Source organism: Pollicipes pollicipes, unplaced genomic scaffold (genome assembly GCF_011947565.3).
Source record: "Pollicipes pollicipes isolate AB1234 unplaced genomic scaffold, Ppol_2.1 Scaffold_7261;HRSCAF=8764_pilon_pilon_pilon, whole genome shotgun sequence".
Lineage (NCBI taxonomy): Eukaryota > Metazoa > Arthropoda > Thecostraca > Pollicipedomorpha > Pollicipedidae > Pollicipes > Pollicipes pollicipes.
The window spans coordinates 56,364,195-56,391,383 of NW_023597054.1; the positions used below are offsets into that span (position 1 = coordinate 56,364,195).

Genomic DNA, 27,189 nt, shown 5'->3' on the forward strand with positions numbered 1-27,189 from the left:
ATGCGTGCCAACAGCCCGAGTTACGTGGTGGATGAGCAATTCGACCTGCCCATACTGGTTGCCTTATTCTTAGCCCTGTGGTAAGTGCATGACATTGGTGTGGTAAGTGCAGACATTGTGCCTGTCCCACTACAGCAGGATCTGTTGACTAGTTTCTTCCACTCCAGAAGAACTTAAGAGCTGACTGGCAGCACTTGAACAGCCCGCGTTCAAACTGGTAACAGATCTTGGATATCTTCGACAGTGAACTACAAGTACTTTTCACGGCAGCTTAATGCACGTGGAAGTTTTCAAATGCTTTCAAAACTATATTTTGGGAAGATTTGGCATATACCAAACGCTGTTGACAAGTGCATTGCTATTTTCATCCAATTTTATTGACATACAATAGCGAAATCACGTTCATCGAACTCAAAATAAGCGTATTATGCAAAACAAGACCGTTCACAGACATTTGTTTCTTCAATACGTGCCTTTAATTCACCTAAATTCTAGGATAATACCAGGGCTGGCAACTGTGTGGATGGGTCGAGGCATTGGGTCGAGGGTGTCAGACGCAGACCGCGTTATCATCGTCTATATCGGCATAGTGTGGAGCAAGGCTGGGTTGAGGGTCGTTTAACTCAAGGAGCACTCATCGTGGACCATGTTTAGGCACGAAACCACTGCACGTACCGCATGGCTATAAGCAGGAATAAGCAGGAAAAGGACCAGAATATAGGGCCTGTTTGTCGAGCCTGCGTTCGACGTACTACTGAACCCAGTTAAAACGTTTCTGAAAATTTATGTAGAAAACATGTAACGCCATAATTCCCCGAACAATTAGAACCTTGCTTAACCAATATTATCAACAGACATTTCTACGCCAGTATGTTTTAACATATTTGCCAATTGCCAGCCAAAAATCTTTCATAAAACTAACGAATTATATATATATAATTCATCATATATATATATATATATATATATATATATATATATATATATATATATATATATAATTCATCGCCCTTCCGCCACGGCGCCGTGGAACGCGACCTTTTCACAGCCCTAATGTAAAGCTAAGGAGTATGTGGAGTAAGGAGTACTGCATGTCATTTCAGGTAAGCTTTATGATGTGTTAGCAATCACTTCTGGCAATACGGCAGTTCTATGCCTGCATTCTAAGCAAGTGTTTCCATCTCTGTTTGCTCACCAGGTCAGCTGACTAACCCAGGTACATGTCATTTCAGTTACCTCCTGATGGGAGCAGCAATCTTTCAACAAATAGAAGACTGGAGCTACTTCGAGTCGCTATACTTTGTGGTTATATCCATGTTCACAATCGGCTTCGGCGACTACGTTATTTCGGTACGTTTGCAGTCAGCATGAAAAGAATGTTGCGCCGTGGGCCAGTCTGACTAGAATGAGAATGTCTAATTAGATCTTATCAAAGAAACCCTTCTCAAGGAATGCGTTGTCCACACTGCACACGGCACATCACAGCAAAGCTTGGTCCCCAAAAGCAGAAAATAAGCAAATTAGTCTTGACTAAGTCTGCAGTCTAAGTTAAAGTCTGGTCGCGTATAGCACTCCACCTTGCAACCGCACCAGCGCGCACCAGCGCCCCACCCCGCACCGCACCAGCGCACACCAGCACTCCACCCCGCACTGCACCAATGCGCAGTAAAGCAAGTGTGCGAGCGCGTGTCTTCTTCTTCTGGTGCACTAAAGGAAGCGCTGTGAATACATCTGGCATCCAGGCCTCGACAGTAATCAGGTAGCCGGGCCGAACCGGAGCGAGCTGGACTGCGAAGTTTTCACGCGACCCGGCACGGGCCCGGGGTCTTGCATGTGGCGTGAAGATTCGGACGGTGCACTGTGGCCGCGTTTCGCGTGAGAAAATGTACAAAGTGCCATGGTCTCAACATGGATGTTGAAAATTTGCCAGCAACCGGCAGTAATGGTGTGTTGTTCGGTACCGATATCTAGCAAGCTGATCGAGGATGAATGGTCGTTACCATCCACATAGCAGGAATGTCTGTATGCAAACATCGACAAGGGCTGTGTGGCTGATATTATTTCCCTATTCTGCCGTTATCGACTTCATCAGACATGCTGGACATGTCAGACATGTTATCAGACATGTGGCGCTACATCAGACATGTTGGCGCTACATCAGACATGTTGGCGCGCAGGAGTGGTGGTACGACCGGGATTCGACCCCCCCCCCCCCCACCCCTCCCTCCACCACCAGTGTGGGAGCTGAAAGTGATAGTCATTCAGCCAAAACACCACCATTTTTAACTGATCGAGTGGTCGTGAACTTAATTTTCAAGCTTGCCCTACATCGCTGCGTCTTTGTTTTTTAGGGGGGTCCGCCTGTGCACCTCCCTCCCAAAAAAGAGTGGGGGAGGGGCTGCAGGCCGCTTCAACATGTGACCGGATGGTCAAGATGCGGAATAATGGCAGTATGAGGGTTCATCACACGGTCACTATCCTGAAATCTGCCGCTGCCACCATCCACCACGCTGCCACCATCTGGCTGCCCTTTCCTCCGGGTCGTCGGACTTCGGATCGCTGGCACATATTTGTGTGAATGTCAGCACCTGGTCAGGGAACGTCTGCACGGCTCAAAATCGATGGCATGACTCCTTGAATAACCATGCACGGTGCATAGCCGACGTTTGCCCTGGGCGGTCACACCCTGTGACAGTGGCACCGTCAGGGTAGCCAACTTCAATCGAGGAATAGCACAGCGCGTGCTGTGGCACTAGCGGTGATCCAGCCGTCCCCTACAGGGCGAGCTGGTGAGCCTGTACGGTGCCGTACCCCGGCACAGTACAGGCTCACGCTCTCCTATTGTAGCTCTACACAGAACAGACACGCTCGATCCGTGGCGCCGACGTCGTCACTGTTCATGGCCTGAGCGTCGGACAGCACAGGCTCTTGACAACGGTCCGCGAGCCAAGCCGCCTGTCGGCAGGCGGCGGCGCGTCGCTGCTGCTGACGTCAGGCAACTTCCTTTTGAGCTCGCTGTTGTTCCTGCTCCTGAGCGGCTCGGCACAGCTGTATATGCTCGGCGTGGGCTCTGCCTCTCGCTCCTTCAGCTCCTGTGCAGCTCGGAAGAGAGGCGGTCGCTCGCTGCTGGCATGTCGCTCCGCGTGCCGCTCCTCCCCCGGCCGCGGAGCCCTCCGAAGTCGCCGCCGCTCTGTCTCTCGTGGCAGCGTCGCTCGGCGTGCTGCAGCGCGTTGATCGTCCACCGGTCTCTCGCTGGCGTGGCGCTGCGGTAGCTTTCGTCGCCTCGCGCTCACATCGGGCGCGATGCTGGTCGTGTTTTGTTCGTGACGACTAGACGCTCTTCCTCTGTCATACGGGCGCGGCGGCGGTGCTTGGCGGAGCAGTGGCCGCCATGTACCGCATCGTCCTCTGGCAATTAATTAAAAGCCCTCATTCCAGGCTGGGAATAAACACTCACACTGAAAACGCTAACACCAAAGCATTATTGTTTTCCCTCCATTTCCAACATAACGGTTGTGCGAATAATTACAGTGCAACGATCACAAATTAGCGTTCGACAACTCCGGTTGTTGCATCACTAAAAGTTTGTGTACTCTTTTACGCTCCCATTGTTGATAAGCATTGCGAATTACATATCTCCGATTCGTAAGTCAGATGCGGCTGTGTGCATCGCTGATTGAAAGAGACATCAGCCGACAATCTCAGAGCGCTCGCAATTATGTCAGTCTGTCAACGCGCCCGCTGCTGTCACGAAGAAGGGTGAGATTACGTCTCGCACCTCTCGCCGTCGTCTCGGAGATCGCGCATCTTCAAACTGAACAAACGTCTGAGCCGGTTTGATGTCATGGGCTTAACAGTAGTGGTCGCAGCTCTTACAAGTCACGAGTAGCGACCTGCCAAATGTTACTGGATGGACAGGTAAACGGACCTTTTGTTTTGAATCGTATGTGAGAAGGGAAAGTCGTCTTATGGGCAATGTCAGCGAACCACTTTTGCATGCAAGTGTGGGTCCTTGGGGCAGAATTCAAGAACGATTGTTTTGTGGCCGTATCGTACCACTTCAATCCAATCAACTCAAGCATTCTGTAAAGGTCATATGAAGGTAAGCTGTGGCTTTTCCAGGCTGCTGCTTGCAGCTTTATGACAAACCTCAGTGTCACTGGGGAGCGCTAGTGCCGCCCCTGGCGAGTCGTCGCCTGCCGCCGGAGTACATCGCCTCACGTGGGCTCAGCTCTCACCGGCTGCGGACGCCGGTGTGGCTGGTGCGGCACTTGGCGCCACGGCCAAACAAATGTAAGAGGCAATCGTTCCTAGCAGGCTTTCCTAGAACGGCGTGCTGCAATACACAGTGATGATGTGGCGGATTCGTGGGAGAACGAAGCTCCGATGACGTGCTATATTTGTTAAGACATTTGGTCAGCACCGCTTGAATGGATGGATTTCTGGGATCAGCGCTCACGCTCAGCGGTACTTGGTGCGTAATCCCTGACCGTACCAACCGGTCGTGCAATTCCAGGTCAAAGGCAGAAGTTGGTGGCAAACGTTTAGCATGTCGCAGTGCTCGGCCCAGTCCGTCCTGCCCTCTGACGCCATCTGACCTTTAGCGCGGGCAATTCCACGGCCACAAGCCATGCCGCTCGGGGGCAAACGGCGAGTGCTTAAACCGCCTTGAACCCACCCCGTCACAGGTGGGTGGATCGGAAGCCAGGCGCTCGAATCAACTGAGCTATGGGAACGGACATTAAGCGTGTATAAGGCGCATATAAGCGTGTTTTTGCCCCAAACTGCACTTCAAAGCAACAAAGCCCACACCAGCAACTGCCCACTGCATGTTTGGCCGCATAATTCATCGCGACGATGTCCAAACAGCGCAAGGTTCACTCGTTCAATTCTAGACCACCAACAAACTACGAAACTACGCAAAACGCGCCGTAATTGCAAACGCCACTTCACTAATGTCTCAGGCCCAGCAGCGCCTCTCTCCGCGGGTGCCGACGCCACCAGCGGCCCGAGTACTCCCACGGGGTCACGCCATCGAATGCCCTAGAGGCTGGTAACACGCCGTTCGCTGGGCGCCACCAGGGACAACAGCCGGGCGCGGCGGAAATGACTGCCACCAGGACGTCACGCTAGCCGCAGCCGCGTGGGACACGGCACGCCGCCGTAGTCCCCTTGACGGCCGCTCGTGCGCCGTGTCGTGGCACGGTCGATCCCCACCACCAAAATAGACGGGATCACCAGGCGTTTAAGTCATTCCCCGCAGAAATGACCAGGTCTACTACCTGGGCTCGGACTATTACAGCAGGCTGGTCCTTACGTGGTAGATCAGCACGCCATGCAGTATTTTCCGAGGCGTGAAGCAGGTCGTTGCGGTCGGCAAATGCAGCCGATGGCGGATTGCGTTGAAGCTTTGGTTTGTTTGGTATTTGTATGTAATTAAGGGTGTCGCGACCATGCGGCCTAACTGATGCACGCTGAAAGAGCAGCGTGAAGAGATTTGTATTATCAGAATTGAATGTGGAGGTGATGGCGTGCACACACAGAGTCAATCATTTATTTCAGCTTGTAACATCCGGATAGAGCGCAGTGTGAGAACTACGCGCTAAATGATGACATATCTAGATAGATATCTTTTAAGCATAAGAGTTGGCTTAATGAGAGAGTTTCGACATGCTTTTCGTTATTTCATGATAATTATTGGGGCTGTACGTCACACCGACTGCCAGAGCGATTTCGAGGCGGGATGTTTTTATCGATTACCATGTGGGATGCGCTATTGGTTTTGTGCGACCCGAACCCAAGACCGAAGGTCCAAAGACGAGCATTCTAACAATTACACTACCTCCGCTCGTTATTTTTTTATGAAAAACCTATGATTTCCAACGGCGTTTTCAACCCCGGCAAATCCAAAAAATTCCAATTATGCTGCTCGTGTGTCTTCCCCCTAAACACAATGGGCTAAACGGTGCCATTTTTAGAGTTCAACAGATGGCATTTACTTTCCGTGTGAGCCGTGCTCGGGAAAAGACAAACAAAACAAAAAAAAAAACACGAGGAAAGAAACTGCAGAAGACAGACAACCACCGGACAAGGCTACACCTGATCCGGCCGGATCAGGTCCGGTCCATGCCCAGTTCCTCCACAGCTCTTGTCGGTCCTTGTCGTCCCACATCGGTCCCATCCGCCCCTGTCTGGTCCGTTCTGCGGCGTTCCATGGCTTGGCTCAGAGCTTTTGCTGTTCTCCTCAGCGGCGGTCTGGCTGCTCCATTGCGGTCCGGTCCGCTCCGTTTTATTTTGTTCAGGTTCAATCCGAAATTCGATTGAAAACGACGGGAATCGACGGTCGCCCGTTAATTTCAATCACAGCTCAGTCACGTCCAGATCGCTTTCACCGACTTATCGTTCAGCAATCACTTTGTCTTTTTTTTAGCTAGTAGCACAACTTTTCTCTTTTGACAACTCAGCAAACTGTAAAGTGTAGGATACTGTCCAAGACGAAATAAGGCTTTTAGAGTGTGTTTGGTGGCCCGGTGACGTCACAACATCAAACAAAACTTTCAAACGCAAAGTTAGGTCGGCAGATGCGTCGTCATCAGCTGACACGACACGTGACACGTGATCACCGAAATACACATCACGGCATTGATGACATTACCAGATGCGAATATTTAAGTGGCGGGCGATTTAAAGATGACTACGTTAAAATGCAACGTTCTCTTACCACAGTTTACTGCACTACGGCTGGATTACGGACTACGCGCTAGCACACGTCACCAGCAGGTCCAGTCGGTTCAATGTATCCGAAACATCATGGCCGCCTCTCGGAACTGAGAAATGACCGAGCAATAATAGTAGGTATCGCAAGGCAGGTCAAGCACAGAGTATACGACCCACACGTTTTAGCTGAAAACCGATGGCCAAATGGGCTGGAGACAGGTAGCAGTTACCACTTGATGGAAGTCGGGGGCCCAGACTAGATTCTGAGTGCGAGTCATGACAACTTGTTCTAGTTCGCAAACTTGGATAAATCTGCTCCGCGGCAGGACTGCAATATAAGTAGCGACCGGCGCAGTGCTCTGCAGATTCTGACACGAGGCTTTTGATCTGACACACCATGGCTGCGTGTATTTCCAACAACCAAGCACACATACCAACATGTACCGGGCGCAGTCAGTTGTAGAGTATTTGTTCATCAGGGTCCGTAGCGGCGTGTCGATCCCGGTCAACGCCGTCAGCAACATACGCTTAGAGATCCGGCGCTCCGCAGCCTGCGTGGGCAGATGAGACGCCCGCGTACGCCCATGAAGCGGGGCACTCTGTACCATGATGTTACCTGGGTGGGGCAAAAGAGGGTGACGGTATTTACGAGGTGGGTGGTGTGTGTGTCTCTATGTGCGGTCTTCGTTTTGAGTGTTCCTGATTGGACTTATGGTACTTGCCGCAAAACATTGCACTGGACTGAATACTCCGCTGAAGCTAGAGTGCATGCACTACATGCTGTTTGAACACAATATTTTCCCTTCCTTCGTGCGGAGCGCTGGGGCCAGTTGATGGTGAACGCGGATCCTGCTCTTTGTTTTGCTACGCGTAGAACATTTTCAATGAAAAAGGATCTTAGCTCATAACGCGACTGGTCATTAAGTTGTCAGCTTTTTTCTTTCGGCTTTTTCCATTCGACTTTTTGTCTTACACTGGATACAGGAATAGATCGGCAAGCACACATACAAGCAGCACGAACACGAAGTGACCCATCCTTATTTACAATGGGCAATTAGATAGCGTTGTACAACGGGACTCCTATGCCTTGTGATCGAAGCACTAATCAGTTATACGACATGAAACACCGACATCACATCCCAGAGGAAGACAGAATGACTTACGTTCGTGACAAAGTTGCGTAAACAATGACGTCGCGGGCGTGAAAGACGGACCACAGTGACGATGGGTGACATTCCATCGCGAAAAGGGCATAATCAGCCAACCGTCGACAGGCTTGCCCAGCTTCGAGTTCATGATCATTCAAAAGTCGCCTGGCCCGTATTTGAGCTGTCAAAACAGCGCGCAGATCAGTATTGCCAATGCCCGTAAAAACATTAGGTGGGCACATGGGCTGACAGACGCAGTTTTTTGGAAGTGGTGTACTCATGACAGTCACACCACACTTTCGGAGGCGTCATGTCTGACGTCAAACAGTCACCGCCACACGGCCTGCAGCACATGGAATATGCAGCGCACTAGCTTGGCCTCTAGCCATGTCATGTCAGGTGGCCTCCGTGGTCCGCTCGCTAGTGGCGTCGTCCGTCATGAAGGCCGTTAACCCACGCTAGCCGCGACCACCGATTGCACCTGCACGACCGGGTGGGACCTTGTCTAAATGAAAGGAGCTCATCGTTTTCCATCTCATAAAGCTCGTGGATAGATGCTCTTTATATGGAGGTTTCTCTAATGCATTGGGATGAGAAACTAAGAGGTTTCAAAACTTCAGGCCGTAATTTATGCATCCCAATCCAGTTTTCTAATCGCAGCTATTCATATATATATATATATATATATATATATATATATATATCATTAAGTGATTACGTCAGGATCGTTAAATTCACAAAAGCATACTGAAAATGGCATCGGTTTGGCTCGGCATGTTTCACACAATCGGTACACACCGTCAGGAACGACGCTATTGCGAATTCCCAGGCCCCTCGAAATGACGGCCTGGGCGGCCGACGACGTCACGATGACGCCTCGGGGCAGACCCCGGGCGCACCCCATGTCATCAGCAGGAAAACTCGCGGATTGCGACGATCCATATGTCCAGAAGAGCCCGCGAACACGATTTCGCCGGCCTCGCGCAGCACGTGGGCTCTTGCCGTGACCGGGGTGATCGTCGCAACAATGGTTGATATGGAGGCGTGTTCCCCGTTGTGGGCCTAGATGATGACTCGGTTCGAGTCGGGCACCACACCTTGGAGCTGGTCCTCCAGGTTTGTGCCCCAATGGCATGCCGTACTCCAGGCCAAACACTTTCCGATGCAGTCTGGAAGCCCATTGAAACTGTATCCTAGTCGCACCGATTGTGGCAGGCTATCGAGCTTTGAACGTGTGGTGTAGGAAATTAAGCGAATGTTTTCAATATCATCGCGCTTATGAACTACCCGCTTCATCAAAAGTTTCTCTTATTCAGTCAAATTGTTTTTTTTTCTGTTCAGATTAGCGTGATCAAACCGTCCCTTCAGCAGACATGGGGTGTAAAGGGGAGGGAGGAGGTGATGCATAGTCCCTTTCGTGGGTTGTGTTCTTCGGATACCCCAGTGATTGTTGCATCATGCAGCATGACTTTTAAATATCGCGGGCAGTCTCGGCAGTCGAATGGTCAGCCCACTTGCTGATCATAATCATTTATGGTACAAACACACCCATTCTTTCTGGTGACAGGACTCACCATAGACGTGTTGCGTGTCCAGTGCGATGACATGGTATACGGAAGCGATCAGGTACTGGTCCCGCACTCTGCCTGCAGCTTCGCCTTCAGAGTTTCCAGGGTTGCTGCCGGTGAATGGGGATGTTTAAGGAAGGTGATGAGCCTCTTCCTGGCCGGTTCCTGGACACAGCGAAAACCGAGAGCACCTGTCGACTCCGTGGAGTGATTATGCCCTTCATCGTTGCACTTCACGTTGAGGGCGTACCCGGCTTCTTGGACTTGAAGAAGACAAAGCAAAAATTTAGTGTCATGTAAAAACGCTTCGTACCTTTTTCAGTGTCAACAAACCAAAATCAAGCGTTGCCCACACTACATTCCAGACGACTTGGGGAAGAGTTTGGAGATTAAATACACCGAAACCGGGACCACTGCTGCAAAAGAAGAAAACAAAATGTTTGATCAAAACAATGGCATCATCCCAGGACTCCCAGAGTAGGAACGCCGTACTGCACATTAGTCTGGGACTTACAGAACAGGAACACCGTCCTGCGGAAGCCACATCAAGGCCAAACGTCGAAGACGGCATCACGAAATGCACAAACATGGATGCTGATCTGAAACGGACCAACCTGCTTTTTGGTCTGTTTCCAAACGCCACTTCCCAGACCCTGATGGTCAGTTTGATCAGACATCCGTAGTTACGTGGCAAAGCCTTGCCCGCTTTTATTGCCGTCCTCCGAGCGTAGTGCTGGCATTGCATTACTTGTTATCGGATGGGGAAGGTTTCAATTAATGGTAAGCTGATTATCCGACAAGGTGCTGAGAAGCCATCTAAAAATAAACGAAGGGATTAGGCCTAGTTTCATTTTTACGTAAGCTGTTCAGTGCATTAGCGAGGAACATTTTTCACGTAGATAACACAGTAATATTGACCTTATTCCTCGGGAAAACCAGGAGAATGGAGATATAGTTGGGTTGGTATTTCGGCAATATGTCTTTATCGAAACAAAAGCAGAAGTGAATTCACTTCTGCTATAACGCGAATTCTAAGTGAATTCACTTCTGCTATTGTTTCGATAAAGATATGCTGCCAAAATACCAACCCAACTATATTTCCATTCTCCTGGTTTTTCTCCGAGGGATAAGGCTAATGCTGCTGTCTTATCTAGTTGCGTTTTTATGCGTATAGAAATTTGTGTTTAAAGGCACCACAGTTCCTGGCGTGTTGCCACCTTCTGTCGGACAATGTCAACTCAGCTTAAAGGCATGCGAGGACATGAGTTTTGCAGTAGTTTTGGAGTAAAGGACAATACTTTTGTCTGAGTTTTCTCCAAGTTTCATGGGGTTTCATAAGATTCCTAGTGAAACGTGGACCAAACGTTCACCCGTCATGTAACGGAAAACAACTCGCCACTCAACGATTCATTCGCAAAAACGGCTTACCACTACCACCAACAGCATCGTATATTACCTTGTATAGGACCTAGGAGTGTTCATGCCTTCCGTGCGTGCTCCTCATCACACTGAAGGTCGTCATGCCCTGGAACATCTGCAGCCATTCGGCGGTACTCTCGTCAGCCGACGGGCAGCGCGTAGATATGGTCTTACCGTTAACTGCTAATTAACTGCTTTGTTAACTGCTAACACACCAATTATCACTGACGATTGTCATGTATGACGTGGTCCCGTGCTGCGAACCTTGTAGCGTGTTACGCACCTGTCTCGCGTGCCGACCATTTTGTGTCCGAACATCGATCAGGAGAGCCGTTGGTTAGCTCTCACAAAGTCCTTGTATGCACGCCATGCACGCAACGACCTGGACCGGTGCAGTATGCATTCCCACTTCCATGACTTTCATCCGTGTTGCATCGCGCGGGTTGTAGAATACCGATATTTGCGTGGTTGCACTTATTGTATTGTTCACTTAATTAATCCAGGTATCGGAAAACCTGGTGTGACTATCGCCGTGGACGCTGACTTCAGTTACTGAGGGGCTGATAAAACAGCTTTATTTTTATGAAAAACACAGGTGGCACAGCTAACTGCTGCAGGTGAGGGAAGAAGACGAATCATAATTTGCCTCATGAATAGAGTTCAAAGGTTAGGGCATAAAGATGCAGATAATTGTGAAGAAAAACATTGTTACCAGCCGGTAGCGACGGTGATCCAGGCGCCTTACACCCGTCAGTCAAACAGGTTTGCTAGTAGTTCATTGTTAATGGCATGACAACAGACGTTATGACAACAGGTCTGTGCTTCGTGAATTGTTAATCTGCCATCTACATCCAACAAAATAGTTACCCTAAGGCAAGACGGGAGTTTTTACGGGCGTTAAAGCCATCATGGTACGTGTTGAAGGATCACTTCACGGAACCGGGCCTACCGCCATCACTGACACGGCCAAACGTTCACCGGTGCCTCGGATCTTCTCAGATGAACAGCACTCCTACTTGTCACGTAGACCATTAAACCAAAGTCAACAACATTTCAATATTTTACTAAGGTTGTCTTTGGTCGTCACTTAAGGAGTCGACTTCTTAAGGATCCCGTCACTTGGTGTACCATTCCTTTTGACTCATTGCCTTTTTACATTGATGCATTTCACTTTTAACACTTCCGACTTCGCGCTTATTTGAATTTCATTACTTTTGACTTTTGCAGTTTTTACTTTTTGCCGGCTGACTTAAATCGCTTTAACCTTTTTCAATTGACTTTTATCCATCATAGTAATTATTTTGACATGTTTCCAGTTAAGTTCTTGCCCTATTCACTTATTGTCGTTTCACATTTACCCTCTTTACTTCTTGCCATTTTACCTTGGATGCCTGACTTTGTCCTATATCTTCCTAGCTTTTCAATATGTCTTCGGTTACCCTAATTCACTCCGTGTCTTTCCTAAGCTTAGGCCAGAGCTAGCTCAGGTTCACACAGTTCACGTTCTCTATATAAAACATTAGTCGAGGCCATGAAAGGTTATGTGCTCTCGACCCTTAGTCATTTTGACCTCGAAGAACCTCCCATCCGACACTTTATGGCCAAAACCAGTGATTTTCCAATGGGTGTAACGCTCACACCGCCTTGGCTTATGTGTATATATATATATATATATATATATATATATATATATATATATATATAAATCAATATACATATACATACAAATCAATATATATATACATATATATATATATAAATCAATATACATATATATATACAAATCAATATATATATATATATATACATATATATGCATAGATATGTAGACCCCTCCTCAACCCACACCACCCTCCTTTTAACCTCCCCATTCTCCTCCTGTCTCGTTGCATTCAACAGTCAGCCTCCATTGCCTTTCAAACTTCTAGCACACAGAGATGTCCACACTCGTCCATACATTCGGACTAGCAACCCCGTCCCCCCACCCCCCGCCCGGGCGGCGGTGGGGGAAGGTCAGGACCAGGTGGACGCAGGTCACGAGGCAGCTGCCGCCGGCCACACGTGGCCACGCGAGGCTATTCTCGGTAACAATGTAGCCAGCTGCCGTGTCGGCATCGACGCCCCGCTACAGACATAAAGCATGATGATCAATGATCGTCTTGTTCTGGCGATGTTCTTAATCAAAAGTCTATTCGAACGGCGTCGTTCATATTGCATGCTCGGATAAGGCAGCAGACGGTCGACTGTGGCTTCGCTTTGGTCGCACTAATTCATCTATCACAACCTTTCACAGCCCATGGGATGAAGCGAAACACTGAATTACCTTGCTGAACAGGATCATGTTTTCCGTTCCGTAGAGGCTTTCTCCCTAAAGCGTCCCCACAAGCGGTGTTTGGAATTACGTAAGCTAAGCATTCGACGAATTTGACCGAATACAGGGCTATGAAGGCTGGTGCTGACCACGAGCTTAGGACAGACTACTAATAATGGTGACATAGCGGTGTCAGTTCCGACACTCCAAAGGCGGCATAGCTGCGAATGCAGGAATTATGGTACGAAAACACGTAGGTAATAACAAATGAAGGGACAGGAAAAGGTGATGGAGTGGATAGTGTTCAAAGCCCTTGCTACGATGAATACAGGGCGCTCCACTTCGAATGACGGGTTTCAAAGTGGAAGTAAGCATGCTGCAAATAGGCCAGGCACGCGCTATCTGGCAAGTGCTGTTGAAAATTGCCGGACATTTAGCTTAGTGTCTTTCACGCGGTCATTGTCGTGTGGGAACTAGACATGCAGGCCTCTATCACCAAGTGCAATGGCCACGATGGCCATTTGTAGGACAATGGCGGCCGTAGCAGGTGTGCGCCCGTCTGGAATTTTAAAAAGTGCTCACGTGTTCGGAGGGCCATCATGGACACGTTTTGCCAGGCAGATAAATACTGAGTAGAAAGCATAGGCCCGCCGAGCCCGGGACATTCTGCCCGGGCCTGTACCACGCGAGGACACCCGCCACCCTCTGTGTGACTGTGCTGCACAGCTTAACAAGGATCGGACATGAAACGAGAGATGCTCGTTTAATCTACGGGAGGTTGGGTACTTGTGCTGGATCATCTCAGCGGACAGGCAGCGACCTGTGCCGGAGAGGCGGCGGCAGTTCTGCCGGAACCGGCAAATCTTGGTGACCGCTCAGATCACTTTTCTACCAGATAATCGTTGCCGAGGCTGGTCTCCTAGCTGATACGTGCCGGGTGTTCTGAAAGAAGGGTCGCGTGACGGCGGACTTCGCAGTGCAGTGTATCTCTGGAGCACGTGAAAAACTCCTGGCGGGCCGATGAATCTTGATGAGGTGCAGCCGTCACCGACTGTTAAAGTTTGAACTGATACAGGTGCGGCGGATGTCGAGTCGAGCCTCGTGCATGTTATGCCGGACAGGCTGGAGTTGCCAATTTACTTTGCCTCCAGGTCCCTGACAGTAACAGAGCAGAAGTATGCCATCTTGGAGAAGGGAGCGGCCACAGTGTTGTTCTTCGTCGGGCGGTTCTATCAATACCTGTACGCTAGACGCGACTGTGTGATACTGGACAACTGAACGCAGTCCCATGCCTACAATCACGCAGAAATTTCCCAGCTTGGCAGCCACACGCATGCAGCGGTGCACTTTGCAACCCGCAGAATACTAGTCCAAAAGGAACCTGAAAAGTCTGAGACCATGGAGCTAACGAATGTTCTTTGCCCAAAGACTAACTGCCTAAGACAAAAAAAAAAACACTGCCCAAAGAGCAGGCAAATGAAACTAGCGTCGTCGAGATGATGTATAGCATCAGGCACCGGGTAACGACGGACCCCGCTGCCATTAGTGGAGTTGGGGACGGCCACGCGGAGCAACGTCATCCTGGGCGAGGTGCTGGCACATGCAAAAGAGGGCTAACTGGAGTCCATAAGCATCAAACTGAGATCAGACGGACTGTTAAAAGCGAGGACTGTGCTCAGACGTGACTGTGTGCTGGCATCAAGAAATCGGCGAAACCGTGTGCTGTAAGAGTCGCACACGAGCATCTAGGATGAGGAAAGAGGAAGCAGTCGGCCAGACGGGACGTCTAGTGGCCTAGTTTAGATGAAGAGCTGGAGGCATTAGCCAGATAGTGCGGCGCCGTCGCGGAAAAAAGCGCAGCGCCCCTCAGTGCTAGCCCACACCCGTAGAAACCGACTTTGGCTCTGTGGATAAGACGTGGAGGTGGGACAAAGGGTGAATGGAAAATTCTAATGGAAAACAGACGAATGGGAAGCGGTTTAAAGGAAAAGGTTAAATGATAAAGCGAACGGTGTAGTCGACAGGAGTAAACGCTGACGGGGATAGAAGTCTGACAGGGATGCCGCCGAATAAGTAAAAATTCGGAGGATAAAAGGACAAAGGGATCAAAATCGATAGGGAAACATGCGAATCGCGCTTATCCTGAAAAGCTCAAAATAAGAGGCAAAAACAATGGCAAAAAAACGGGAGACATGTAAATTGGGAGAACACTGAAGACACGAACTCGACAGCCATGGAGCCAGAATCGTAAACAAATCGAGGGATCGAATTCGGCAGGGATAAATAGATTGGAAACCACTGCAAATAAAAACAAATACGGTGAAAACCCTGAACCTAGGCCTGGTTTTGTTTTTAAAAAAATTATGAGCACCAGGGAACCAGGGTCTGGTGTTTGTGAAAGGCCAGTGGAAGCCAGGACCTAGGTTCCGGTACTTGCAAAGAAACCAGCGGCAACCAGAAGGAACACATATTTTTATTTACGAGAAAAAGACAGTAAGGACAGGGAATCATGGTGGGTTGCCGTGTTTTCAAAATAACAAACAACATCCAGGACCCGGGAGTGGTGTTTTTGCAATAACTGGCGGGAGCAAAGAATCCAAGACCTCGTTTTCAGAAGGGGAAGCGAGATCCAGTAACCAACATGGGAAACCAAGCAGCGGCGGCGCCATGGATTTTGTGTTGCGGGCAGGATTTTCCAGGGGCCTCTTGAACAAAACTAGGCATCTTCACAGGGAGCCTCCTGGGCAATGTCATATTTAGGGAGCAGGGGCACCGACGGCATGTGCCCTTTTATCGAATCGTTACATGCATCATACCCAAGTATATGGATGTTGACAATAACAAATTCAGAATGGGAACCTTCTGATCTAACAAAGGGTCTCGCAATCCTAAAGCGGGTTCCGGAAAAGGACCTCCTGGCGCATAAAGGAACCTTCTACTCCAGAAGCATGCCGATTCACGAAGAGGCCTCTCAGTTTAGCCAAGGGGCCTCGTTGTCCCAAAACTAGGCATCCTGATCGAAAACTGCGGGCATATAATGCATGACATGGGCCTCCTGTTCCAAAAATGGGCCCCCTCAATGTGAAATTTGTGTCCTAAACGCGAGCAGAGTCCCCTTATTTTGTAACGGGGACCTCCTCAGCCAGCAAAGGGGCCTCCTTGCCATAACATTGGGCCAACTAGTATAGAGCACGGGCTACTTACTCATAAAAGTGGCCTCGTGGTTCAGAAACAGGCCTTTTGATGTTGAAAAGGGTCTTCTCAGTCCGATTTATTATTACTCTCTAGCTCAATTTGGGGTTTTCTTGATTTACATTTTGGTAATACACAAGTGGCTAAAATGCGTTTCGTTTAGGAAAAAGAGGCCTCCCAAAAGGGGACGAAACATGCTCTTGCTTCCAACTGCCTACAGGAGGGAGCCAAGTCCCCCCCCCCCTCCCCCTGTTGCACCTGCCCTGGCACCAGGCGTGTGTCTGTCCAGCAACAGCACTAATGAAAAAAAACCGATATTCCCGGCGGACCCCACCGCCGAGCGCCGCCTCCTGGCGTGAACGCCTGTGTTGCTCGCGGCCGCCCCAGAAAACGGCTAGGAAGGGAAGTTTGATAGGCTCAGATACAGGTTAACACGGAAGCCATAACAGATCGGCCATCTGATAGGCATGGTTCGGTCCGGAAAACTCGAAGGCTGGCTTCCTGCCAGGGCCGGTGGCCAGGCTAGCGAGGGCGGCCCAAATTAGGCAAATTAGGAAGGCCCTGGGATGGGAGGTAATGCAACTTATTGAATCCGTGGGCGCGTCCGAGTACAGCTGGCAACATTCCTCTTTATACCAGGCATAAAATCATTAAGACTCTCCTGTCTTGAGGTCTTAAATCCTTGCACTCATTCCCTTCATCCCACTTAATCCTCTTGAAATTGTTGTTACACAATTTGCGGTAAAAATCCAGCATTGAACTGTAGGCCGTCGTGGGATTTCTTTCTTTTCTCAAACTATTAAAAGCGAGAAGAAAACGCCCGCTATGGTTGGCGAGCAGCATCGACCGCGTCCACTGAACTGACACGCTTTTAGGGTGAGTAGATGATCTTCGGGTCTTCGTCAACGAGCCGACCGGCCCTTGAGTCTTTTCTTCTTCCTCAGTCTTACATGGCTAGTCATCCACGCTAGGCAGTCGAATCGGCTACCCAATGCTTAATAATAGAAATGCGAGCCTTCGGGGCTCAAACGGGCTATGGATAAGCATCTCCCTTGAACCCACATACACCACTGTATGGGATCTCAGTTCCTTGTCGGGTGGTCTGACATTCTGCGCCATCACGTCTTGCGATTAGTTTCCACCCGCACTGCACATCTAGACATATGCCCCAGCAATTCTGCATATTTTCGATACGTCACTTGTTGGACACGATCCGTCGGGCATCTCATCGACACGACATGCATCCACATCGATCTCAGTCCAGATCACATGCTTGCGTGCCCGGTCCCTCTCTCCACAAATAATGAAACTAGACCATGGCCGAGCTTCGATACCCGTGAGCATATTGGATGCACGCCGACTGCTCCACGATTGGCCTCGGAAAACGTGAACCGGCAATCTCTAACCCTCAGCGTGCCCTGAATGACAATAGAATATCTCAATAAAATAAAACGTGATCGTCACTCAAATCGTGACGCATGGCGAGGCCGACAATAATCATAATTGAGGTAGTATCGACGGACACGGTTTACCAGTCAGCTCAGGTAGATGGTGACGATTATTTTCGCCATGTATGCGGTCTGAGCCAGCATCAACGACTAGCTGAGACACATTTATTTAATAATTTATTGGTCTATATATATATATATATATATTATTGTTATCTTATATATACATATATTTGTATTATATATACGTATATCTAATTATCTAAAAAGTATCAGTTTAAAAAGGCACAAACACGTAATATCTAAGCAAACATCACGCAATGATGATCAATAAAAGAAGCCGTAAGCGACGTCACAATATCGCACCGACCACAATGGTAGGTGCGGCAGGCAAGACGGCAGGTCCACTGGCGGGATGGAGCAATCACTTCGCTATGTGGTTGAGGTTTCATATGTTGTAAAGGTCATAGTCACGGGGAATGTTCCAAAACGCGTAAGGGGAGGAGGCACCGTCCATCACAAGTCTGCCAGGGACGCTTTGAGAATCACCAACACTAGCCCACCTGCTCTTGTTGGCTACCAGTGCCGCCAGACGACAGGACCGCCGGAGTAAGCGCAGCCAGGCCGCATGAGATGACTGCAGCTTTGTAACACGAGACCGCAACCTCCATAACGGTCACAGGTCGGGACCGCTGCATGTAACTTGGCCCCACGGCGAGAGTGCCACAGGTCGCGAACACGAGACCACTATCTAAAGCGCAGCCCGTCACCCGACGAGAACATCGCAGTTCAATCACACGAGAGGACTCGGTCAGATGACGCGGCGGCACCGCACCTCACGAGCTGCACCGAGCTGCCTCGGCTGCGGCGCAGCTCGTTCACACGACTATGAGTTCAGCAGTGCATGCCCATGAAAACCCGTTGCGATATCACGTGTGCACGGATGAAACGAGTCCAGTTGATAAAAATAAAGTAAAAAATGAGCGCTCATGCTCAAAAGCATATGACAACACAGCTTTTTTTCTTTTTTTCTACGCCGTTACCCAAGAACAGGTAACCAGGAGTGCCCCTCCCTCAATCCCAGCGACGCAGTAAACCATACGTTAACACCAGAAAACATAAAACCAAGTCGCGGCACTCCCAGCTGGGAAGATGAAGCAAACGTAAACAAAAACAGGCGAAGAGGTGGAGCAGACCCGAAGGAATTGTGTTATGTGATAGGTAGGGAAAAATCATAGCTGAAAAGGCTTAAAGTAGTCATTAGCCAAAGTCAGCTAATGACAGCCCGCTACAACCGCCCAATAATCTACAACCACTCAATTCACCGTGTTAGTAAGGGCTATACAGTCACAAGTCGGAGGGGGCAATTACCTGGTCATTTTTGTGCTGGGTTTTGAGCTGGATGTTCAGGGAGTCCACCCAGCTAAGCAGAGCTTGTTGCTGGGAGAACTCCCGTAGCCAGCGCCGTGAATTTGGGTACATGTGCATTTTATATGTGCATTTTATTTATATCGGACTTTATATCAGAAATTGATTATGAAACATGAAGGAGGTCAAATATGAAGTGCGTTGGATATGTACAGCACAAGGATGGCAATGTCTTCAAATATGTTGGTTACGTTAATATGTGTTCACGAAATGCTTGCGGATGATGTTCTTAACGATGGTTTTCGATACAGGGATATCAGCTATTCTTGGAAAATATGAAACCATAATGTCGTTCCACAGCTTAGGGCCAAGGCAAAATGCTGTAAATAGTCTATAATTACGATAAGAGAAAGGTTGGTCTAAATGTTTTGCTCGCCTCATATCCATGTCATTGGATTAGTAGAGATTGTAAATTAAATCGAATGATGCAGGGAGCTGTGAAGTTAAAAATTTGTGCATCACAATTAACATTTGAGATTTAGCAATATCCGATAGTTTCACAATTTTGTATCGTTTAAAGATTGGCTCTGAGCTTTGTGGAGGATATACATTTTCTATAAGACGCACAGCCCTTTTTTGCAAAATTACCAACCGATCTAGTTGAGAAGCATAATTTATGCCCCAAACCAAGCAGCAGTAATTTAGATAAGGAAGAATCAAAGTGTAATAGAGTAGATGTGACGTTGTTTTATCAATAAAGTACCAAACCCTACTTATTATTCCAATATTTCTACTCACTATGCTTGCAACAAAATTAGTGTGGCTTGTAAACTTAAGAGATTTGTCAATGATTACACCAAAGTATTTAATTTCTTTTTTCCCTTCAATAGGTGAATTATTAATTCGCACATTTAGTCGGAAATACGAAGAAAGGGCTGTGTAGTGCTGTGTGAATGTTTTTGATACGTTCAGGGAGAGAAAATTAGCAGCAAACCAAGAAGTCATTAGAAGCAAAAGCGTATTGACATTGTTTTGAAGTTCGACAATACTTTTATTTTTGAAAACAATCGCAGTATCATCAGCATAAGACAGACAAATCATGTTACTGCTTAATTTAGGTAAGTCATTTATGTACATTAAAAAGAGGATTGGGCCGAGAATGAATTCTTGGGGTACCCCCATTGTTGCGTTTTTGATTGTTGATAGATATTTCCTGATTTTTACACATTGAGTTCTGCCAGACAAATATGAAGAAATGATTTCATGAAATTTTCGTCGAATACCATATTTAGTAAGTTTACGTAGAAGAAGGCTAATGTTTACAGTGTCAAAGGCTTTTTCAAATCTAAATACAAACCTAACACATATTCCCGTTTTCAAAAGCCTTAGTGATAGTTTCCTGCAGAAGAAGAATTGGCATGTAGGTACTTTTGTTCTTCTGAAATCCGAACTGATTTTGGTGAATTAGCTGATTTTGGTTTAGATGAAGGACGAGTCTATTATATATAAGTTAGTAGCTTGTTCACGAATGAGGAAATCAGCCATTTTTGAGCATGAGCAAACTGGTCATAAATTTCAAACATTTGGGAACAATTCGATCGGCTCAGTTCAGAACCCATGGCAACATGAAACATTCTCATAAAGGATGACTTCCAGACAATAATCCAGTTTTGGCATGTTGAGGAGGTAGCCTCAACACCTGGCAGAGCTGTTATTTCTAACCAAACTTACTTCACTCAAAGTATCGGTGGTATGCATATGATATATATATATATATATATATATATATATATGACATCATGATATACATGTACATATATAGTGGTGTCTATATGGTATATATATATATACATTATATAAAATGGTGTATATACACCTGAGGAATATAATCGAGCAGGCTGAAGGCGGAATTAACCGAAGAGTGAATAAGTGAAGTATGTGAATCTTCCTCATTTTGTTTCTTCTTTCTGATGTTTCAAAATAATTTCGCTATCCCTTGCGACATCCTGTGAGATCCTGCGCCCAGTGCCGTATCCAGGGGACATGGAGCCGTGCCTGCCTTCCCCTGGGCCTAAGGGGTAGCAAAATCTCTTTGCGCTCAGCAGTGGAAGTACCAAATTATTTTATCATTTTCATTTCGTATCCATATAACCTTTTGGTATACTTTTGGCATACCAACTGATTTTCAACCTAACGATTGGTATATTTTTTAAGTGAAAAAGACTGCTCTAGACAGCACAATGATCTGTTTAGTAAATACGCTCCTCAATGCGTCATGGTTTTATTACGTCATCGCACTTCGCCAACACTGAGAGTCAACTGACGACCGTTATATCTAGAAATCGCGCTCATGAACGCCAGATATGTACGCCTCGACAACTATATTGTTCTTGGTCTGCATGGCCGCACGGCTTATGGAATAACCGAATTTGTATGACGTTCTCATGGCGTCATAAAGGCCGGGGTGACTTTGAAACACTCTCCCCGATATACCTTTTCCCATTTTCGCGGGGGTATAGATCAGCAACTAGAGAGACTTTAGTCTCAAGAAGAGAAAGGTCGCGAACACCACCGAAAGTCCTCCAACTTACTAGGCAAAGTACACTCCAAGCTCTTGGACTCCTGGTTCTTATGTACTTAACCCGAATTCACCCACTCCTTTCACAAGCGCTCTTTCAGTAAAAGCCCCAAAAGGGGCATCCCACACCACTGCCATGCCATGAAGTGCTTACAGTTCAGTAAAAGGTAGCAAAGCATTGTCAAAGCTGAACGAACCCGCACTAATTATCATTCACGGGCATAAGCGCACTGTGTATGGTATTTGCAAACACACACACACACACACACACACACACACACAACACACACACACACACACACACACACACACACACACACACACACACACACACACACACACACACACACACACACACCACACACACACACACACACACACACACACACACACACACACACACACACACACACACGCACACACACACACACACACTGTATTACTCTGCTTTTTGCACAAGCGCAATTTCTTGCAGGGAAAACACACGACGGACAGTGCTGTTCTGAGATGGGCATAATATAAAAATGCCAGAAAGTGCTCTAGCTGTGTATTTAGTGGGGAAATATAATTTCTGTCTACGACCGAGCACAGTTTAACTTTCGATCAGTCACGATCTCAAACACTATGCCTAGATTGCGCCCTTTCAGCGCTTCCCTAGGGTGAGAGTCTTAGAATTTCGAGTTTGGGGCAGCTGCTAAAAAGCCCGGGTCAGTTCCCAGGTCTCCCCAGTGCCGAGAAGGGACATTAGAAGCCAGGGGAGAAGCCCCTTGAGAATTCGGAAGCGTCCTCAAGTGAACCGAGTGCTTGTGGCGGACAGAAACAACACACTAACAGACAGAGACGGCTACGGGGTGGCCAGTTGTCTCCTATTGAAACACCAGAGTTTCAGGTACTTTCGGAAGTTCTATCTCAGCGAATACACTTTTTTGAGCCTTCTTATTCATCGCGACCATTTTCGTCATACTAAACGAGTTCATATAAACCCTCCGCTAAAGGGCATATCCCACATTTGAAAATAATGAAGCAAGCATCAGATATGATGATTCATGTACATTATAACTATCGATGCACTTTAAGTGAAATTCCTTACTCAAGACAGCACAATTTCTTTGTTTATTTACTTGCTCCTCAATACGCCGTTGTTTGATTACGTCATCGTACTTTGCATAACGTTGATTGAGAGACAATGTTGACTGCCGTTGTTCTGGAAGTTGTGCTCACGAACGCCAAACACGAACGACTCGAAATCAAATTTGCTTTTGCCTTAATCGCCGCATGACTAATGGAATGGCATGATTTGAATGACGTTATTGTGGCATCATGGATGCCTGGGTGAACTTGAAATAATATTCCTAAAATAGTGTGTACATCTCTGTGAGTGGATAGTTCAGCAATTAGAGGGATTTAATTTTTAAGAAGGACAGAGCTCTTAACTGCACCGAATGATCGTCAAAATGACTATTTCACTTCGAAACTCCATACAAATGTGGAACACTCCCTTGAAGGCCACTCACCGGCCTCCTCCTCCCGCACGCACACACGCACTGAAAAGCAAGTCACATTCTAGATAAGGTTAGTGCCCTCCTTTGATTTAAATGAAGTCAAAGTAAGAATTTTGCTGATGCTACAATAAAAATAGAAACATGCGTCAAAAACTGCCTAAGAAAACAAAAGTTTTCATAAAAAGTTGCTTAGTTTGACCTTGATCTGGCCTTCAAGTGTGAGCTGGGGTGAATTGACGTTGCTGTAACCTGAATTTTCATTGTTCAAGAATCCATCTGAATGTTTTGTGATGTCGTTTCGTGCATCGCATCAGTGGGATGGATTCCCCTGAGCACCGCCTTAGCACGCGCTCGAGGGTCAAACTGACCCCCGAATGTTTTTCCGAAATGATTTCCGAACGGTGTGGCGTGGCCGCGCCAAATTTTGCAAAGCTGTAGACAATTAAATAATGGATCGTCTGGCATTAAAAACTTAGATGAACCGGGTAAGGTCACTGACCTATGGCAAGTCAAAGTCAGGCTATGGTTTCAGCGCAGGCAATTTCTATGGAATCGGTCAATCTGATCCACAACGGAGTGTCAGACGAAGCCATACATTTCTGTGATACTTTCTTAGGCAACACAACAATTGAATAAATAATTTACATTGACGTAGGACTAGATATGAAGGTCAAACCAAGGCTAGAATCAACATATCTCTACCTTGCAGTATGGGGTAGTGGTTAGTTTCTGGTGCTCATCTCGCATTATTGATAATGGGAGCCGCACTATACACCTTCTATGGGCTTCCTAACGGTCAGGATAGGTCACTGACCTGCAATGACTCAAGTCAACGTTTTGTTTTTGGGAACATATTGCCTAGTGTAATCTTTGTCGCTTATTCAATTGCAAAACCCAAAGAATTCTTGTGTAATTTTGGTCACCATGACCTTCAAAAGGCCAAACATGTTTACTGACCTTGAACGAGCATGCGGCCTTTTGCTTAGAACAGTTGCCTGGGTTCTGGGGCTCTTTGGAGACCAATCTGTCATTTGATTTTGTTTCACCTTATTTGACCCGAAAATCATAACCTAGGGGCCGAACTTCCACCCAAGTAAGTTCACGTACAGATCAACACACCCCGTAAATTTGGTGTCTAGTTCCCTTAGTTCCTGAGATCTCAGCGGGGTCAAATTGAGCGAAAGGTATTCAACCGGCCACCAGGGCGTGTGTTAAGCATATGAAAGCATATGAAAGCAAATAAAATGAAAACATGTGAGCAAGCATATGAAAAGGAGACTTAACGCTTTCACCACTCCCTACGAATAAAACCTATCGGCTCTTGGCGCGCGTGTCCAGTGCTCAAGCGATAAAATGCAATTGTTGCGTTTTTCTGGCGTGAAAACTTCTAAGCAACCATTTATATTTTGCACACAGCGGCTCACATGGCCGTTGTTGTACGGGGCCCCTGTCTTCACCCACCCCACCCGATGCCAGGCATCGGCCGACAAACCAGGTGTCTTTCTAATGCGCGTTCACCGCCCCGAGTCCAAAAATTTCCCCGACGTCCCCATGTTGGTGAAGGCCGGTGTATTCCTAACATGCGTGTCGCAATTTCAGGACTCGGTCACAATGGCTGCGTCCATGGCGTACTTCGTGTTTGGACTGGCGCTGACGTCCATGTGCATCAACATCGTCAAGGTGATTGTAATTTACAACATAAACACGTGCCCTGGTCATTTTGGGTCCGCTGCCGTGGCTGCCAGCGCTGTGACATGAATATGTGCACAACATGCAGTCGGGTTTTTCCTCGATGTTTTTCTAAAGACATTTTCTGCGCCCATTCTTGCTCTGTATTTGCCCACATCGTAGAAAGTAAATTAGATACCAAACCACTATGTCTGTTAGCTCAATTAGGGTTAGCTCAATCGCAACATCTGCCACGCAGTGGCGCAGGCGTGGATGGAACAGGGGTACGTACACCCTACCCCGTTAGGACCTAAGAGGCCCGAAGGGGCCCCAGGACCTCAGTTCAAGAGGATGTAATTATTTCAAACCCACGATTTAAGAAAATGCTGTGACTAATGGTATGCCTTTATGTGCAAAAATCGCTTCAAATGACAAAATCTCGCTATTCAGTAGCCATGCTTAGCAATGCATCATCGTTTGATTGCGTCATGGAACGTAGCTTGTAAGGGGGGTTAACAGGCTGTTTGTGCGAGAGAGAGAGAGAGAGAGAGAGAGAGAGAGAGAGAGAGAGAGAGAGAGAGAGAGAGAGAGAGGAGAGAGAGAGAGAGAGAGAGAGAGAGAGAGAGAGGAGAGAGAGAGAGAGAGAGAGAGAGAGAGAGAGAGTCCCTGTGGTGTTTGTCAAGAAATATTACGTGTATAAAAGGTACGCTACATTTAATTATGATGTGCAAAGTGTAATGTACTATCATTGCGATAAATAATGTGATTCAGCATTGCACCACAGATACGCCTTGCCGATGCTCATAAAACCATTCTGTGCACCGCAGAGCTAACGCAACACCGTTTGCAGCTTCGTTTCTCTGCCATCTTCATATCTGTCGGAACGACGATCACAGATAAGCTACGCAGAACCTCGCGGTCACTGGCCCCTCACCAGGTGGAAATGGCGCCCGTGCACGGGGACAAGGCTGACCGCAAGGTCGCCTGGATCGTCGACAAGAACGCGCTGAGCGGCTCGTGAGGAGCGGCGCTGGCTGACGGTGGCATGAAAGCAGCCGCCCGCGGCCGTGGCCCGGTGCGGCCGGGCGAGGCCGCAACACCGTCGTAGCATGGTGCCCACGTGGGCCGCTGAAAATTATGTTGATGTATCTTGCCTTCCGATGAAAAGCATGGAGCAAGTCCACAGGGCCGTAAAGACAACAGCGTGCAGGTGTGTTGGGGAGTTGCGTTATGATGAGCGGGGAGTGTGGAGCGAGCGACTGAAGAGGCGTTACGTTATGAACGGTTTTCATTGATATTAGCTTAGAAGTGTTCCATTCCAGCGTTATGCCTTCTGGGGTGAAAAGAAAACTGCGATTCTAATAAGCATTTTTCTGTATCAACAGGTGCAAAATAATGAAAATATAGCGATATGTGTGTGTGTTTTATGGCTAAATGCAACATGCCGTTTTGGACCAAAGCCAGCCACGTCAATACCTTGCGCTAATAAGTTGTAACTTTACTGTTGGTCAATTCATGGTTAATGATCCACAAAATGGGTTGGCTTACAACTCATACAAGTACAAAGACACAAGTACAAAAAGACAGAATATTCTAAAGAAACGCGAATATATTTTGGATAATAATCCTTCGTAGAGTAACGCACAAACCATTGGATGCGCTAAAAGCACAACAAATCACAAATGTGAAACAATTACCTAAGCACTAGTTTTTCGACTGCTGAACGCAATTCTCACTAAAGAAAACGCATGGAGGAGATCGGTGTGATTTGTTTCATGTCCAAGTAGCACCGGGCCGATTTATTCCAAATCTATGCGACAGATGAGAGCCTTGAGCCTCTCAACTGACGGCAGCAGCTAACTCTACCGTTCAGTGTATTTCCAAATGCATACGTGCACGCGTCTGGGGTGAGCGCGACAAAGGTGTTCTTTGCATAGCGTGAAAGCTATCGCGATCAGTGTAAATGTGTGTTTCGGGACTTACGGCGTAACTTGGCCTAACTTGGCCAATACTGAGTCGTGAGGAAGTTCATGTGTCGTACATACTGCGAATCATTTTAGATCTTTTGGCCGAGGATGTCAGGGTCGCACGAACTTTCTTCCGAGATGTCGGGCGGTATATGTTGTTTCAGCTGCGCATGGGGCATGCTGAACCGTTGATACAATGAACCGACATTACGTTATTGACTGATTTATTGTCAATGGCTGACTGATATAATGGCAACGACTTATGGGATCTTGAGAGCAAGTCAACATTTGCATTACATGTAT

General features: G+C 47.5%; 1 protein-coding gene across 1 annotated transcript; it reads left to right on the top strand.

The window, feature by feature from the left end:
* LOC119111810 (TWiK family of potassium channels protein 7) lies at positions 1-25,957 on the top strand (the record flags this gene model as incomplete). The annotated part of the gene is given in 4 exon segments (XM_037235631.1): positions 1-80; positions 1,233-1,350; positions 24,851-24,931; positions 25,770-25,957. Coding segments are annotated over 4 exon segments (450 nt in total), but the record flags the coding sequence as incomplete, so codon positions are not given.
* Positions 25,958-27,189: the final 1,232 nt, after the last annotated feature.